Below are 18,309 nucleotides of genomic sequence, written 5' to 3'. Positions count from 1 at the left end.
ATGGCTTGGGTTGTTCTGGAAACTTGTTGTAAAACTAAAAAATACATTAGCTTTGTTGATCAGAATTTGAATAACAAAAAACTAAACCCAGTTACCAACGCACTTAATATCTGCACTCCCACTCATTGTCTTGTCTAAAAAGCACTTATCTCAAGAGAACAAAATCCACTAATCACAGCATAGTGGTTAAAGCCACATAAATCTTGCATATTCTGGAAAAAACAAAGTTATGGAAAACTCAAGAGAGAATGTGTTTATCCAGTTTATTGATATAATTAAAAGATTTACTAAGCCATATTTTCATTAAAAAGGATTCTATAACCTAGCGTTACTAAAGCAAATTAGAAACGTGCCACATTAAAATCTGTCAAGACGCACTGTAGTCATTGCGGTTATTAAATACATTTTAAAAGGTAACTTGAGTAAAGAAAGGGGAAGCAGAGTGCTGCTCTGGTTAGCACTGAGGGGGTCCAGATTTGACCCCAAACCTGATAATTGTATCTGTAGAGTTTATTTATTCTCCTGGAACTTAGGCTTTCTACCACATCCTAAAAATTTGCATTCAAGTTTATTTCATATTTTTTACTTTGAACCAGTATGGGTGAAAAAAAGGGAATAAGTACACACTGCATTGGACAGTGTTTTACATGATGCTGCCAGCACTGACTATGGCAAAAGTACTCTATAAATTGGATAGATTGATGTATGGATACGTTAATAATGGTGCTAACATGGATAACAGTTTCTGAAGCAATGTCATACAATTCACAGAAAACGTGTTTTTAATCCCTGTAGAGTTTGTAATCAAAAACAAACCCTCCCACCTGAAGTTCCCTTACCACACTGTTCAAAACCTATGAAAAATTTCATAGATTGCTTGAATAACGGTTCTTGTTAAATCTACATAATTCCCTTCAATATATATTTATACAGCAGCTTGCATCAATAACCACATTTTAATATGTGGTGTCCAATTTAAGCCACACTTTGACACAACTATTACTTTTAATATTCCGAAATAGATGTGCACCAGATGGACAAACCATATAGAAGTGCTTTTTGTTTCTACCATTTGGCAGTTTTACTTCATCTCACTATTTCAAACACATGACCTAGGTTTTCACTTCAGCGGAATACCCTGGAGCAACTGAAGGGCATTTCCTCCTGAGCCACTTTAGTGGCACTTTGACCCCATACTGACCGCATCCCTGCTGAACGGTAAATCTTCTCTAAAGTTTCAACTTTCATATCAAGCTGAAACAAGCAGACTGGCAATATTTAGTAACTAATCTCCATTCATTGTTCCTTCAACTTCAACCAGTTCCTCAGTCCATACCAATGAAAAACATTCACCTCATTATCAGTCTGCCCCACTAGATCACCCTGTATTGCTGGTTTAGTGATTTTGTGACATTAACAGTGTAAGATTTCTGCCAAACATAGCACTTAGAATTAAACAGTTCAATCCTGATTTAATTAACCACAAAACCTTTTCCAAAATAATTTATTCACCAACTGGCTTTCTGGTTAAGTCAAAATGTGTCTACAGAGGATACTTTAAGTAAACAATAAATGGAAAATAATGAAATAAAGAACTGGATAAATCTGAGATTTCTTAAGTTAAAATAGCTTTCATCAAATATCATCCAACCATTTTGTGAATCAGAAACATCTGGTTAATTTCTAATTTTACAAAAAAACGGTACACTTAATGTCTCAAAAATGACATGTTTCTTTAAGCAGACAAATGTGGGGGTGGCTTGAATTAATGGACACAAGGTTAACCAGTGCTTACTGAGAATTATTCCATCCATCCATTTTCTAACCCACTGAATCCGAATACAGGGTCACGGGGGTCTGCTGGAGCCAATCCCAGCTAACACAGGGCACAAGGCAGGAACCAATCCAGGGCAGGGTGCCAACCCACCGCAGACTGAGAATTATTAGAAAAGTTAAAACTTGCATCCTGGACTTTCCACACAAAACCCACTTTTTAACATTGCTACCGTATATGCACTGCATAAAACTCAAAAATTGTGAAGGCACAGTGCTGTCAGTTATTAACTGATAACAATATATGTCATCTGCGCGCTGCTTCAGGTAATGGCTCTTGGGCGTATCATTCCATCATTGTTGAAATTGTTACTATTCTTAATACCGGTACATGTTAGACATACATTTCTTTATGCCAACTGGATGAGACTATAGAAAGGAACAAAGAACACTAAGCACACCCTCTTCTGATCCTGCCCCATAATTTTTAGCAATTATAAGTACCTGGCAATTAGGACCTTCCCTTGCCCAGAGGCTTGGTACTGAAAGGAAGGTACAGTAGGAATCATCAGAAGATAATATTAATACTACTTTGTAAGATGGCTACTAATGTTGCCTTTTTTCCGCTCACTCACAATATAATTTTCTTCATACCTGCATGCAGGGAATGCAGGGTCAGGTTCAGATCTAACACAAAATTGTTGTTTATTTAATTTTGTTATCTTCAGGATTTTATTGAAATACATTATTCACTCATTATTTTTCACGAGGTTGGCATCCTATAAATTTGCCAGAGACATTACTCAGCAAAAATAAAAACAAACTAAGAAAATAAGAAATTTGAAATCTTGTAAAGCCAAATGCTCTTATCGAAGCTTTCAATCAGCTTTTCCTGGTGTGCAGCAAGGTGACAACAGGCTAAGATGGACAAAGCAGGTCACTCAGTCCTTAAATACATTATGCTCAGCTCCTTCTAAGGAATTCTCAGATGTCCTAACAACAGCTGAAATACAAAATCTATCCAACATATTTTTCTTCCCCTTGGTTTGCTCCCAAGGGGCTCTATGTGGTATACTTCTTGTGGGAAGTGCCCTGTAGGAATCCTAACTCAGTGCCTAAACATATTCTGGGTCTTCTTGATCAAGGGAAGCAACAATTCTCCCCTGGGGTGAGGGTCCTTTCATACTGCTGAATTCCCCATCCTTTTGTGGAAAACAAACTCAGGAAACACACATAGACTTTATTTCAGTTGTTCAGACGGATAGATTCATTCTTTTGGTTACTATTCAGTTTTTGTGACCAGAGACAAGGATAAAAATGTAGACTAAGTTGTAATTCAAAAATATTTGAGGACATGACTTCCAGTTCACCTTACCAGCTTATTATTAGATCTTTGCACCTATCACTGTTATACCAGTTCATTTTGGTTTCACATTCACTTTGTCCTTCACCAATGAATAAGACCCTGAAGTGCTTTATCTCTTCTACCTTGAGCAGTTGCTAACCCCTTTACCTGTTCTGAGAAAGTAATTTTTTCCCCCTGGGAGAAGATCGTTACATCGGATCTGAAGGTACTAATTTTTATCCTAACAGCATCACACTCTAGTCCAAATCACTCCAGTGTACACCAGAGATAATCAGGTCAACCCTAATTTTATCCTATGACACTGCAGTTGGCTGATATTTAAATGTCTACATGCTTCCAAAAATGATCATTCAATTCTCTGGCTTTAACACTACCAGTTTGCATAAGTGTTAATCCATCTTTGAAACATTAACAATCACAAGTACTGGTTGCTATGCCTTGTGCCTCTGACAGAGAGCTAATGCTTACACCATCATTAAGTGAAACAACACAAGAAACAAATGTGAACAGAATGTCAATCCATAGCAGGGCACAAGACACAAGCCTGGCCAGTTTAGATCGGTCGCCATACTGAATGCTTTTTGATTGTGACAGGAAATTGAACTCCTTTGAGAAAACCCTTGAGCACACTAAAGAACATGCTAAATTTATTATGAGGTTACCCTAACCAAGGGTCAATCAAGCATTCAATCACTGGGAGGAAGCAACTCTAAACTGTAAAACTTAATTTCTTAGCTACTCATTTTTGAATAATTTGTTTTTTTCTTGAACGAACATACCGTATATACTTGCGGATAAGTTCTCCCACGGATAAATCGGGACTTGATTTTACAGTATAATTTCTGGTATTTTATAATGTCGGTCATATAAGTTGAATGCGGAAAACTCACGCTATTGGTATAAGGAATTATGATATGCTAACACCCACCTGAGAGAGTAACCACGGAGCACTGCCTTATTTCTCTACGTGGGTGCAGCAATGTGCTGTATCAGCGTGTGCTCCTAATCTCTCTCTCTATTGTGCCTACGTGACCACACAGTAATACCTGAACTATTCCGAAGCGACATTTGCACTGTTTTGTGTATCTCACACCTTCATACACATTTTTCGTAAGAGCAGCCCTTATCTATGACAGAGCGTTCTATCCAAAGAAAATATGAAGCTGGTTGGATTGAGGGTCGCATTTTTGAATGGGCGTATAAGTCAGGGTCTGATTTTGTGATAGATTTTTTGGGTTTTAAGACCCGACTTATACGTGAGTATATATGGTAACTGGAGCTGGTCTTGGCCTCAAAGCAGAGATAATCACCTTAATATTTGCCTATCTGGTACAAGATTTCTAGGTACATGGAGAAAAAAAAGCACCCATAAACAAAACAACCTACATTTATTTTATATAGTGTCTATTTCTGTTACAAGCATTAACCCAAGTTGTTTTGCAAGCAACAAGACATAATACTAGTGTTTGCATGTATTTTTAATCATTGGACCACAGATGACTGACTCAGAGATATCCAGTGAATTTGAGGTTGGAAGTGCACCAGCATTTTTGAAGTATAAATTAAAGTGCCATTGATACTACAACAACATGGACATCAAAGTAAACAAATTAACAATATAATCATCAAAATGTATGTTCAAACTTCTGAACTGTGTATTTGTTTAGTAAGTGATAGGAAAAGACAATACGTCACCTCGGTTTTCATCTGCATCTGCCTTTTTTTGGTGATAATGTGTTCTAGATCCATACATCCTTAAAACAAAACAATAAAAAAGTATCATCTATTAAAATCAACATACCAAAACTTAAGCTTTACATTTAAACAGATAAAATACAACATCTTTAAAATACACACTGGATAAAAGTTGTATCCAAAAGAATTGTTTAGTAGTCTATGCATGTTTATTAGGTTTCCTGAACACACTGTTTTTTTTTTCAGTTAAGAGTCGCAGGGAACCACAGATGATCCAAACAGCATTATACAATACAATTTATTTTTGTATAGCCCAAAAATCACACAAGTACCACCGCAATGGGCTTTAACAGGCCCTACTTTGACAGCCCACCAGCCTGGACTCTCTAGGAAGACAAGGAAAAACTCCCAAAAAAAAACCCTAGGGGAAAAAAAAAAATGGAAAAAAACTTGGGAAAGGCAGTTCAAAAAGAGACCCCCTTTCCAGGTAGGTTGGATGTGCAGTGGGTGTCAAAAAAAAAGGAAAAAAAAAAAGGGATAATTATAATACAACCAGTAACGACACACCTTTAATTACCTTAAAATTTTACTCTTAAAGAAATACTCAATCCAAAATATTTTTTACCAGTGAAAGCGCACTGCACGATAACATGAAGTGAATACACTTGACTTGAGCATTCCTAATTTTCATCCTCTTTCTCTGTACATTCAGCATTCGTTTGCTCAGAGGTTGATGTGCTTGCTGCTTCCTGAGCAGCTCTTCTTTTCTCCACTCCTAGCGGTCCACTCCTCTTTTTGTCGCTATCTTTTTGCGTTAAAACTGATTAAGTTTGTGTTTGTGTTGCAATTACTTAGTACATTTTCCTTCATTTTTCACTTAAGCTGGCACCTAAGTCTTCAATCTGCCTCAAGAACGATTTAAGATATGAAGAGGTAGAGGAAGTGACAGCGAAGGAGTTAGGAATGAGAAAGGCGTCCATACAGATGTGCTGCATGGCCGCTGCCAAGAATTGATTCTACAATAAAATAAAAATAAAAAGAGGAATAACCTTGGAGGTCAATCATCACCCCAAAAGCAGATAGTAGATGACAAGTAGTATAAATGTACCAAATTTCAGGTCAATTGGTCAAACGGTTTGCGAGCTACAGGTGATTTAAAATCTTAGACAGTCAAACGAACAGCCAAGGTAGCGTACTATATAAGAAAATACACAGACACATTAGGGATAAGGCAGGAATCACTGTGGCTAGGATATGAGCTTGGGCTATTTCTCCTCTATCCTGGCTCAGAATATGCACGCTATGGCTAGGATTTAACTTAAACTGATGAAAATGACATATTTTAGAGATGCAGGCTGAATGGTGCTCTGGTTAATATGTATCGAAGATTGCTACCAAATACCCATTTTAAAAAGCAATAATCTAACTACTGACAAACACAGTAGGAGCAATATTTAGTCCAAATGTATGAACAATGGTGCACATCCTGTCTCTGGAACACTACCATTAAATCTTCCAGCCAACAAATTATTCAGTACAAGTGTGGGCTAAACTTGGGTTCCTTTATAATGTCTCAGTGACTCTGACATCACTTTATCTTTAGCCAAATCAGAAGAATTTATTTCGCTTTAGGGGTTCTGGTGTGGTTTGTTGTTGGTTATAATATATACAGTATATATTATATTTTGAGTTTCTGTAAAAAGCTAAATTTCCCCCTTGGGGCAAATAAAGTGATATCTACTAATATAAAATAAAAAATATGGGACAGTAACAATGAAATACCACTTGAAAACCAAACCACTTCTGAACTTTGGGAGGAGTTTAGGCATGTACCAAGATAAACCGCGTAACAAATGATTTCAAGATAAAGAGCTGAATTATTGATAAATGTCACATCATCCACCCAAGTACTGTTCTTTACAGCATGTGTAATAAATACTAAATCAAATAAATTTAAACAAATGCTAAGAAAACCTGAACAATGTTATTTTTATTAGGACGATATGTATTACTGCACTAACAATTAAAGAGAAAGGAAGAGAACAATTCTCCTCAACTAAAGAGAATCAGAGACCTCAAATGAACCTTAACACAAATTATTCAAGTGGAAAAATACTGTGTTTGGATTGTCAAAGCAGATCTACTTACTTGCTAACACAGATGGCCAAGTTATTAATTAATTATCTGTAGGTAGCAAAACCAAAATACTACATGACATTTTCAGATCCACTTAATCCAATTCAGAGTTGCAGGTGACCAGAGACTATTCTAGCAGGAAACAACACTGGATGGGATGATGCCATTGCAGGTCAACATACTAAATATCTATACATTTTACTGATTTGTAAACATTTATTATAATGTATATGTTTGTGCAACATAGTCTATTTGTCACCTTATCTTTGCATGCACAAATCGTTTATGACGATGCAGCATATTAGCAAGTCATGATTGGCATTTAAAGAAATTAAGCTTGGATTATGCCATTTCTCTGTAAATTAACACTCAATTATTTTGTTATTAATCATCTTTGCAGGTCTGTCCAATCTTAAATAATTATTTCCAGAATTAAATTAAATGTACATCTTTATAAGTTATTGCATGCCTTCTCCTTTAAACAAAACACAAATTTTACTCCATCATATCTGAAAAAAGTATGGCTGGTCAGTATAGTATGCATCCTCATGAGCACAGTAGTACCGAACACAAAAGTTGTATCCTGACCTAAGTGGGGTGCCAATGAACTGTCACTCTTTTCCAAGATCACTGACTTGAGAAATTTGTTGAAAAATATATTATAGATGTTAAATTAAAAAAAATGTAAAAGGATTCTAAGTAATACATTTACAATTTAGATGTATTTGCACACTTACCGTTGCTGGTCAACCGGACATGCCCATCAGATTCAAAACCTCTCACACCAGCATCTCTCTCAAGAGATGGGGAGACCACTGGCATCATTCTTCTGCTTCGATGGGACAGTCCACCCTCACTAGCCATTATTCTCTACTGGAAAGATTAACAAAAGAAAAAAAAAAACATTTACTATATAGTATGTTGCCTTTCAGTACACATGATGAAGTGTCACTGACAACCTATTTATTATGACTGTTGCAATCTTAATTTAGATACTCTTAGCAGATCGTTTTAACAATGTAAGTCTCTTCCTCAGGCAGCAACAAGTAGAGTCAAGAGAGTGAGATCATTTGTAAAATTAATGTAATCATCCAATAAGCCACTCGCCTAATTAGTGGTTGGTGTCTGGATTCACAAATTTATTACCAGCTGGCATATACTTGATTACTTTATGGCTCTATATTAATGTTAAAATACATTATATTGCCAAAACTTTTTTTTTAAATCAACAGTCTGCCTCCCAACATATACAACTTTTAACAAAACACAAAGACAATGTTCTTACTGAACATCTAATAAAATAAAATGTATGAGAAACCTTTAAGTGGTAAAGTTAAAAACAAAACAAAAATATACAGGAATAAAAGATCTCTCCAAATAAATTTATGGTCTAAATTAAAAGTATTGCAGGTAGTTATATCAATCCAATCATAAATAGAAATGAGAAAGTAGCATAAGTGGAAAGAGAGAGTGGATTCAAAGTATTCAGACGCCTTTACTATTTGCAAACATTATTGTGCTATTGATTTCATTTTAAATGGATGAAGATTGAATGTTAATCCATGTTCAATAATGACAAAATGAAAATGTTTTGGTTTTTGTGGTTTTTTTTTAAAAAAGGTTTACAAATTTATTAAAAATCTAAAACTGAAATCTCTTCATACAAGTATTCAGACTTTTAATTCAAAACTTTGTAGGAGATCCTTCAGCAGAAATTATAGCTTTGAGTCCACATCTCCACAAGCTTGGCACACCTGAATTTGAGCAGTTTATTCCATTCTTCCTGGAAGATCCTCTCAAGTTCTGTCAGACTGGATGGGATGCATCTGTAAACTGGTTTTCTATGGGGTTTAAGGCTGGGCTTTGGCTGAGCCACTCAAGGACTGGTCTTGGCTGTACATTTTGGGTCTCAGTTCTGCTGAAAGGGTGAACCGAAGCCCCAGTGTGAAGGTGTGTGCACAATGAAGCAGGTTTTCTCCATGTTCCTTATTATATTTGGCTGCATTCACTCTTCCCTCAATTCTGACCAGTCTCAGCAATGATATTAGGTGGGCGATAAACAGCGCCTTGCTGTCACCAGACAGAGTGTTTGGAGTTCTGACCAAAGTGCTCTTTCTTTGCTTCATCAGAACAGAGGATATTTAAATGTAATATGTCAAAGTCCAAGTAGGCTGTCAAATGCCTTGTGCTGAACAGTAGCTTCCACCTAGCCATGTGCTGCCGAGATTCTGGTCATCCCTCTGATGTGTTCTCCTGTCTCAGCAGAGGAATTCTGAAACTCTGTTATAATGACACTGGGTTCTAACTAAGGGTCATCTTACCCAGTTATTCAGTTTTGCTAGGCAGCCAACTCTAAGAAGTGTCTTGGTGGTTTCAAACTTCTACAGAGCTCTTCTACTTCTACAGGTCTAAAGGGAGCACCTTGGACTTAATGGTTTGATTTGACCTTAAACACTTGGCCAACTCCAATCCTGTTCTAGACACATCTCAAGGATAATTAAAACAAATAGGATCCATCTGACCACAGTCTAGGAGTACCACAGCAAAGGGCTTGAATACTTGAATGTAAATCTTTCTGAAAACATGTTTTCACTTTATTATTAAAGTCTGTACCCTGTTTTTTATGCTTCTGCATGTATCTGAATTTCCCCATGGGATTAATAAAGTTCAACTAATCTTAAGGTTGAGTGTAGACTGATGGGTGAAAATGGCAAATGTATCCATTTCAAATTAAATGCAAAATACAATACAGTGTGCAGAAAAAAAAAGGTCGGAATACTTTCTGAATCCACTTTATATTAGGAGGGAAAGTAAGAAGATTTGTATTTAAATTAATCGGCAAATTGAAAACCAACATCTTGAGAAAGTTCAAGGATTTATAAAAATATTATGGAATGTGCGCAACAATGTGATTTTAAAAGGGAAAGGAAAAACATTATGGAATAACTGGAAAGCACGATTTATCAAAATAAACAGCTATGGGAGACAGCCATGTGCCCTGGATAATTAAATTGAAGCAGAGGAGCGGGTCTTATAAGTAATGCCCTTTAAGTGCTTGATCATCTCCCTTCCTCACATGCAGGGTTTGTCAAGGTGGTTCCACAACCACAAGAATTAACATTTTGAAAATTTGAATGAGCAATATCACTAAAGAGGAGAGAAACTGTCAAAAATAAAAAGACAGAAAATGCTGCAATACCGTTTTAAAAGGTAACAAGAGTTTACCATATGTACTATGTAACTGCAGGATGGCTATAAGGTATATTGATTTAAATAATTTTGAAAGGCAACAGGGAGGACCTTCAAACTTTCATAGGCCAATTCAAAAATGCTCAGAATGGGCTTGAACAGGAGGAATTCTGTCTCACCTTTATGCTAGAAGTTGCGAGACTAACCATAACCAACAAGAAATAGGGATACAGGGAAGAGTGTATCATAAGGGGCAGAATCGATTTAAGCACAGAATATTAGGTGCAATGGAATGAGGTAGAATTTAAGAATTAATTCGTATCAAAAATTCATTCCTACAGGGTTTAGTGCCAAGGTCACTGGTCAGTACTTTTTTAGACGCACTTGCAAATAATCCAAAAAGCATTGACTGCCATTGCTGCATCTGTCAGTTCACATGAAAGACACTTTAGCACACTTTTTCTTAAAGAAACAAATTTTTCTTTCAAATATCCTTCTATATAAAAGCAGTTGAGATTGTCCTTCCATCCGGTGAGTGCTACGCAGGCGCGTAGTTTCACACACCCCCCTTTCATTTTGCAATGCACGATGGGATTTGTAGTTTCGTTTTTCCAGGTAAAAGATGATTTTCTACTCCAGACTGTGCGATATCTTCTTCTTCTTTCATACTATATAAAAGCGGCCGGGATTGTCCTTCCGTCCCGTGAGTGGAAAGCGTAGCGGTATTCCGCTTATCACAGACTTACCACTTGCAGCTTGCGGTACGAAGCGATAGCCTCACAGCTGCATACTCACAAGATTTCAACAAGACAAAAAAGTAGATCCACTAAGCGATACCTTATGAAGTAAAGACTCTGGTATAATCCTACTGAAATAATGAGACAGGATCTGAAGAGGGATATTCTGGTAAACCAACCTTCAAATCTCATGAGTAAATGGGGTTTTATAAAGAAGAGTGGGGAGAAAAAAAAACTCCAACAAGATGTCAGAGATTGATGACTGATTAGATAGCAATTGTGAGAAGTCAAGCAAAATGACCTTTTATTGGCTAACTGAAAAGATTACAATATGCAAGATTTCGAGCAACTCAGACCCGTTCTTCCTGAGTTGCCTCGAAAGCTTGCATATTGTAATCTTTTTAGTTAGCCAATAAAAGGTTTCATTTTGCTTGACTTCTCACTACATTCATGATGGCTAACACGGTACAACAACCTAGTGCTGCTACAACAACCACAACAAAATGTATTTATATGGCACATTTTCATACAAATAATGTAGCTCAAAGTGCTTTACATGATGGAGAAAGAGAAAAAAGACAAAATAAATAAGATTTAAAATAAGGGAACACTAAAATAGAATAAAAGTAAGTAATGATTAAAGTAGCAAGTCTGCTTAACAGAACCTAAACTGAGAAATTTTCGAGTTGTAAGAGGATTTCTTGTTAATGGGGATCTGTGGCCCAGTTCACGTTACTTCCCAGAATAAGACCCTGAAATACATTTTCTGCCAGAGCAGCAATGTGAAGATATTTTTCCAAGTGTTCCTGGCCTCGTTTCAGCACCTCACTTTCCATTGACTGCACCTTTTTCTCCTTCATTTTGCTGACTTTTCTAATTTCCTCCATATTCATCAGTGTGTCTTTCTTTAAAGTTAGTCTTTCTTTTCGAACTTCTCAAACTTGACTTCTTAGTTTGTTGCCTTCCTCCTGCAAGTTTAATATCTGTGAATATAAGCGCAGAGTGTAATTTACGGTTTCCTTTATTGTTTCTGTTTATCTCCTTTAACAACTTTCTCTGATACGGTACAGTTAACTTGTGCTCTGTGCAAGGCTAATGTGGTTTTCTGGTTCCACCTTTGCTTCTGAGACGGGATTTAAATAGTTATTTTCTTCATCAATTTTAAGCCTTATTTTCATATCCTCGCACTGCTTTGCCAGTTGCTACTTCAGTCTGAACATATACTTATATGATTCTTCACTATTAGAGGTGGGATCTGCTGGGTCCAATAATTTATTTTTACAGCCTGTCCAAGTTTCTGAATTGCACTACTGTATTCAGTTTCTGAAACACATCCATATCTGCAGTGTTTCTGCAACAGCGTCATCCAGCTTTTTTTTTTTTTTTTAACTAATAGCAATTGTGAGAAATTATTGCTGCTAAAAAGAGCAGAAACAGGTTATAGACTGATATCTGTTTTAGTACACAAGATTCCTTAAATATCATGGTCTAATAATCTAGCAGTTCAACTCTTTTTTTGTGTTTTATTAAAGGCATTTCATCTACATATTCATTAATAGTTCAAGCTCATATGAGATCTTTATAACAATGACCAACTTTATAGATTTCACAAAAATACTGATAAAAGAAACCTGCAATTCAGAGTGATAAAGAAAACTGTGAAACTAAAATGAGTAAAAGAAAAACAAAAAGCTTAAATGAAAAAAATTCTTTTACACAAACACATCCCAGACTTTATTACTCAGCAGGCTTTCACAAGGTGGTGACTATTATGCCACCCGCTGAGAAACCTACATTGTAATGCAAAGTGCTTCCTCGGTCACATGAAATTTTTCCCTCCTTTCTTCCAAATAAAGAATGCAGGCTATGACTGAAACTCCCTGTAATCATTAAATAAGGGGAACTAGAAAACAGACCTTTATGTGTATTAAGACTGGGGAGCAAAAAAGAAGAACAACAAATAGTAAAAAAAAATGTCGAAGTAAGCAAGATTGAGAAAAAACCTAAACTGACAACAGCTCAATAAACTCCCTGTTTGCTGCCCAAGCCAGGAAAGCAGTTGTGCAATGTGTGCTGGGTTGTGTAAAAGCAGGACTGGAAAATGTGGGAAGCAGGAGTGATTTAAAACAACAATAAGAGCTCTACAGATAAGGAAGTGTGACTCACCAGTAGCAGCTGAACCAAGCCACCTACTAAGAGTTACACAGAAATCACCCGCAAGTCAGGGGAAAAAGAAAAAACACTGCTGTCTCTCATTTGCCTGTTCCTGGAATGAAAGTATATTCTAGAAAAATATAACAACCACCTATAGGGATGTCACAATACCATAACTTTTGCATTCTCTACCAGTACTAATGAAATTTTATGATACTGGATATCTTTAGTTACCACAACAAAAGCAGAAATCTTATTTAATGGCTTTTTATTAAAGTGCTTCCATTACTGAAGTGGACAATATTGTCCCTTTCTCTATAATACAATAATAGTGATTAGTCAACCAAAATGGCACCTTTTATTAGATAACTAAAAAGATTACAATAGCATATTGTAATCTTTTTAGTTCGCCAATAAAAGGTGTCATTTTGCTTGACTTCTCACTACATTCATAATGGCTAACACAGTACAACACCCTAGTACTATAAAACAGTTTATTATATATATATATAAAATTTTTTTTTCCTTTTAATTGTATTATAGTACTAGGGTATTGTATATGTATACTAACAATAACAACAGCGTTAGAATACTGGAATATCCATTAAAACATTACCCAATTACCATTTAAATAAACAAGTACTGACATTCATTAATATAACAAAACAGTGCAAAGTTTGAACTTAAATGTGTGTCAGAGATGCGATTCACCAAAGTGTAATAACAATGGGGGTGGGAGTTAAAATTGTGGAGGGATTTCAGCATAGTGATTACAAAGAATTATATCATCGTGGACTACCTGATTTATCTTAGCATGTGCACATTCAAAATTTATTTTCTCACATTCTCTGTCCAGCAACTGAAAATATGTGATTATTAACCATCTACTCTCTCTCCATTCATATTTTATATATATATATATATATATATATATATATATATATATATATATATATATATATATATATAAAATCCTAAACCTAAAAGTGCAACAATTTTGTGCAATGATTTTATGTGACGTTTTTATGTTACGCTTTAAATTGGCCTTATTTTAAAACCTATATATATAGGTTTGGTATCAGTCTTTTCAGAATTTATCCAACGTTAATGTGATGTTGTTAGAGTTTCAGATTCTTATTCTGCTTTTAAATTATAAACTAAAAAATATCAAGAACTGACATCCTGCGAGACAAGACTTTATGCCAAGAGATTTAATCATGTCAGGGGCTGGAAATAAAAGACAAAGAGTAGGACAGCTGCTGTACAGGCTTTTCAATGTTCGAAATGCTGTGCGAGATGCAGATCATGTGGCATGGCAGCAAGCAGCAAATTGAGCAAAGAGAAGGTTAAAAAAAAATAAAAAAGCTATTTGTTTCCCATTCTATCAACGTTTAAGAGGGGTTTTCGGAAGAGCGACCACGTCTCCTTGGGGTGCGTACAGTCCTCCTCTTCACAACAAGAGCGGCAGACTGGCTGCAACTGGAGGTTGGGCGCCAAAGGCATCAGGGAGGATTGCCCCACTAGCACTAAATATAAAGATTCAAACACTAATATATATGAGGTCACCAAGCTAATTTATCCACCAAGCAACTTTAGGATATACCAAAAGCTGAACAATAATGTCATTTTCAATTACACTAAAGGACCCTTCTCAGGATATTTACAGTTCTTCTGCAGTAATGGAGGCTAATTAAGTCTTGAAAGTTGAGGCATACAATTCCTGATGATTAATTACAAACCCCTCTGTCTGTATAAAAGCAGTGTTTGGACAAACCATATTGCTACACTTACACAGAAGTATTATTTTTAATATACAAAAACAGCAAGGAAAGCCAAGGTGTCAGTGGGTACAGTTTCCTATACCATCAAAAGGAACTTGGAAATTGCAGGAAACTCTAAAGTGTTTTCACCATGTACTGTATTAACTGTATACTGTTGAAATGACAATAAAAGTTATTTGACTTAACACTCATAATCCATTTGGCTTTATTCAGAATTGGGGATGATTCATTACTTGATATGGGACTAGTAACTAAAAAGGGTTAATCTGTTCTTCATTTTACTATTGCTGTCTTTGAAAAGGGAGGTCCTGTAACTATTAAGAGACAAGAAAATTATGTGTTGTGCTATTCTCATTTAAAATGTGCACGATTTTGTATATTGGGCCTTAATGGTTAGCCATTTAAGGAAATACTTAAATACTTGTATTATAGTAGTCATTAAATTTGCACATTAAATAAAATGTGTGTGCAAGTTGATATAAATCTGAAAACTGCCTGAACTGATGTATGTGCATATGCTTTACATTTACTGTAAGGCAGCACTTGATCAAATGCAAGGCAAGGTCAGGATTCCCATGTCTGAATGAATTGTACTGCAGCACTGTAGGAATGGAAAAGGTCAGATAAATGAAAACCTGAAAAAGGCAGGATAGGGGTTAACAAAAAAGAAGACAAACACAGAAACTTAAAATCTCTCACTTTCTCAAAAACCAGAGAGGTTATCGAAAGCTTTTCAAAGGCCATGTTTTATCTTCAAATCAAACAAAACAAATTCTGAATTGGCCTAGTTTATATGAATTTTGGCGCACCCTCAAAGACCTGGCACACTGGTTTGGTTGCTATCCTGCACCGGATGCTGCCAAGACAGGTTGCAGCCTGTACAAATTCAAAATGGATTAAGCAGTTAGAAAATCAATGCATGGAAAAATTAAAAAGTTTGGTCCCATAATAATTTTTCCCCAAATTCACCTTAGTATTTAAATGGCAGCTGAGGGGTTAGTCCATCTGCCTCATAATCATTGATTCAGGACCAAATCCCTATCTGTGTTCAGTCTGCATGTCCTCCCTCTGTCAGTATATTCTTTTCTTTGGAAAACCCACTTTCTGACCACATGCCAATGGCCTGTTAGGCTAACTGGCATCTCTAAACCATGTGAGCAAGTGTTGGCGTAAATCTATGGACTAATGTCCCACCGTAAGCTGACTCTTGCCCAATGATACCAGATTCCCGAAAGCCACTGTGTACAGAAGAGGGTCCTAGACTCTGTCTTAAAGGCACTTTCCCTTAATTTCTACTAATGTCCTTGAGTGCATGACTCATTTTTCAAATGAAGGAAAGGTCTTGGGTCATTATACTGATTGTTTTAAGAATGTCGACAACCCTGCTCAAGAATAAAGAGCTTTAATTCCCTAAACCTGTCTCAGACGTACATGTCCTTTATTCCCAACATGCATCTGGTTGCTCTTCTCTGCACATTTCCTAGTGCCATTTCTTTTTTGTAGTAAGGAGACCAGAAATTAAATTAATCGAGATGTAATCTCAACAAATCTCTATGCTGTGTGAGAGTAATGTTCTTAGACATATTTAAAGCAGACTTTTTCAGTTTTTAATTGCTTCTGCACATTACCTAGACCAGCGTTTCTTAAAATTTCGGTTTCTCACTACACAGTTTTACTTTGTGTGCTTCATCGTGACCCACAATTGACGCAGAGCATAATCCGGGGGAACCATCCCTGTTGGTGAATCACTGCCAATCATCATCCAGGGGAATATTTTCCCCTTGCAAGCAGTGACCCACTGCAACATTACAAGACTTTCCACAAACCAACTCTGTCATTCAGAACGGTTGTAATTCACAACTCTGTGCCTCCCAAGTTCTGACATCTTGTGACCCATAGTCACTGGCATGTTATTAACAGCAATCTTGGTCCATTATCTCCATACACATCAGGTCTTGAGTTAGAAACCTTGGCAGCACCTATCACTCAGATTTCAAATTTGATAAACGGGTAAATTATTTGATTAAAAGCTGCTTTATTCAGCTGATGGCAATAGCTAAAGTTAAACAATTTCTATCTTTTAATGACTTGCAAAAGTTGAATTCATGCTTTTGTTCCATCCCGTTTAGACTAAATTCACTCTGTACTGGTATTTGCCACTCATCTCTGTCCTGACGACAACAAAGTCAAAATGCTGCTATCAGAGATTTGATCAGCATCAAAAAGAACAGAGACTTTACATGTCACCCATGTTTGCTTCTCTTCATTGAATCCCTGTGAAATATAGGGTGGATTTTAAGATTTTGTTGTTTGTGTTCAGAACCTTACATGGATCTACTTCAGCCTGACTTGCTGATCAACCTCCTCTGCACATACCCATCCATGAGATTTCTCAGATTCTCTAATCAATTACTTCTTCGTGTTCCATTGTAATGCTTAAAGGCGTGAGGTGATCATGTGTTTGCTTTAGTGGGCCCTCAACTATGGAAAAGCCTGCTCCTCAAAACAGAATAACCGACTGAGGCAGATAATCTTAGGTCACAGTTAAAAGATTTCTTTTATGTCGCATTGACAGTCAAGTTTAATTTTGGAGTTTTAACACTTGTTTAATGCATTTTAACAATTGGTAACTGTCAGGCATTGGTCTTAACTGTTTCTTACTTTGCCTTTGCTTTTATCCCTTTAATGTATTATATTTTTAGTCTTTTATGTTATGAGTTCTTAATTCTATTGTTGTAAAGCATTTTGCTTAAGCAAAAAATGTTACGTATATAAATAGCTATGACTTTACTTGCCCAGTACTGGCTGAACAGGCTCTGGCTCACTGCAGCCCTGAATTGGCAGATGTCAATTAATTAATCACGCGATTTATTTCATTTTACTTTGATAAAGTTGTACACACCTCCAATTTTCAACATATTTGGGATGTGGTCAGGAATAATTAAAGAATCCTAGTGTACCTCAAAACAATTTTAAATGAAAAAAAATGAAAAATCTTCATTTACTTACGCACAACAGAAAAACAGAACCACTGAAACAAACAAACCTTCAACTAGCGCGCTTCATCTATTCATTTTCTTAACACACTTTTCCAGGACAAGGTTGCAGGGAATCTGGAGCCTATAGTGCCTTTCACAGCAAACCCAATCACTGTACTCTCTCAGTCTGTACTTGCCAGTATACAAAATGGTTTCACTTGTATGTGTGTTCTTGAAGCTTGCTTGCTCATAATAATCTTAACACTTTACCAGACAGATGGTCTCGAGAAGGGTCTAGCTGTAGCTTGCAATACCTACGACATAGACCAGGTAATGCCCACAACGTCAGTTAGAAAACACCCTTTGACTCAGATAACCCTCCAACCAGGGCTGTGGATTCGGAGTCGGAGACAATTTTGGGTACCTGGAATCGGGGTCAGAATTGGCAAAAATGTACCGACTCCTAATAAATTTAAATTGTAATGAAAATAAAATACAGC

General features: G+C 36.3%; 1 protein-coding gene and 1 pseudogene across 2 annotated transcripts in view; both read right to left on the bottom strand.

Annotated features, from left to right (window-relative positions):
* soat1 (sterol O-acyltransferase 1) overlaps positions 1-18,309 on the bottom strand; it is a 59,727-nt gene that overhangs the window by 37,904 nt on the left and 3,514 nt on the right. The window contains exons 2-3 of one of the 2 annotated variants that reach the window (XM_039767790.1): positions 7,708-7,843; positions 4,835-4,893 (exon numbers count right to left, since the gene is read on the bottom strand). In XM_039767790.1, the coding sequence (XP_039623724.1) occupies positions 4,835-4,893; positions 7,708-7,834 (186 nt within the window). In that variant the 5' untranslated portion in view covers positions 7,835-7,843. The remainder of the gene's footprint in view (positions 1-4,834; positions 4,894-7,707; positions 7,844-18,309) is intronic. The other variant, XM_039767791.1, reaches the window with a different exon arrangement.
* On the bottom strand, positions 11,562-12,074 carry LOC120538315 (annotated as a pseudogene).

This window comes from Polypterus senegalus, chromosome 10, assembly GCF_016835505.1.
Source record: "Polypterus senegalus isolate Bchr_013 chromosome 10, ASM1683550v1, whole genome shotgun sequence".
NCBI classification, from domain to species: Eukaryota; Metazoa; Chordata; class Cladistia; order Polypteriformes; family Polypteridae; genus Polypterus; species Polypterus senegalus.
This window is presented reverse-complemented; position numbering and strand designations above follow the sequence as displayed.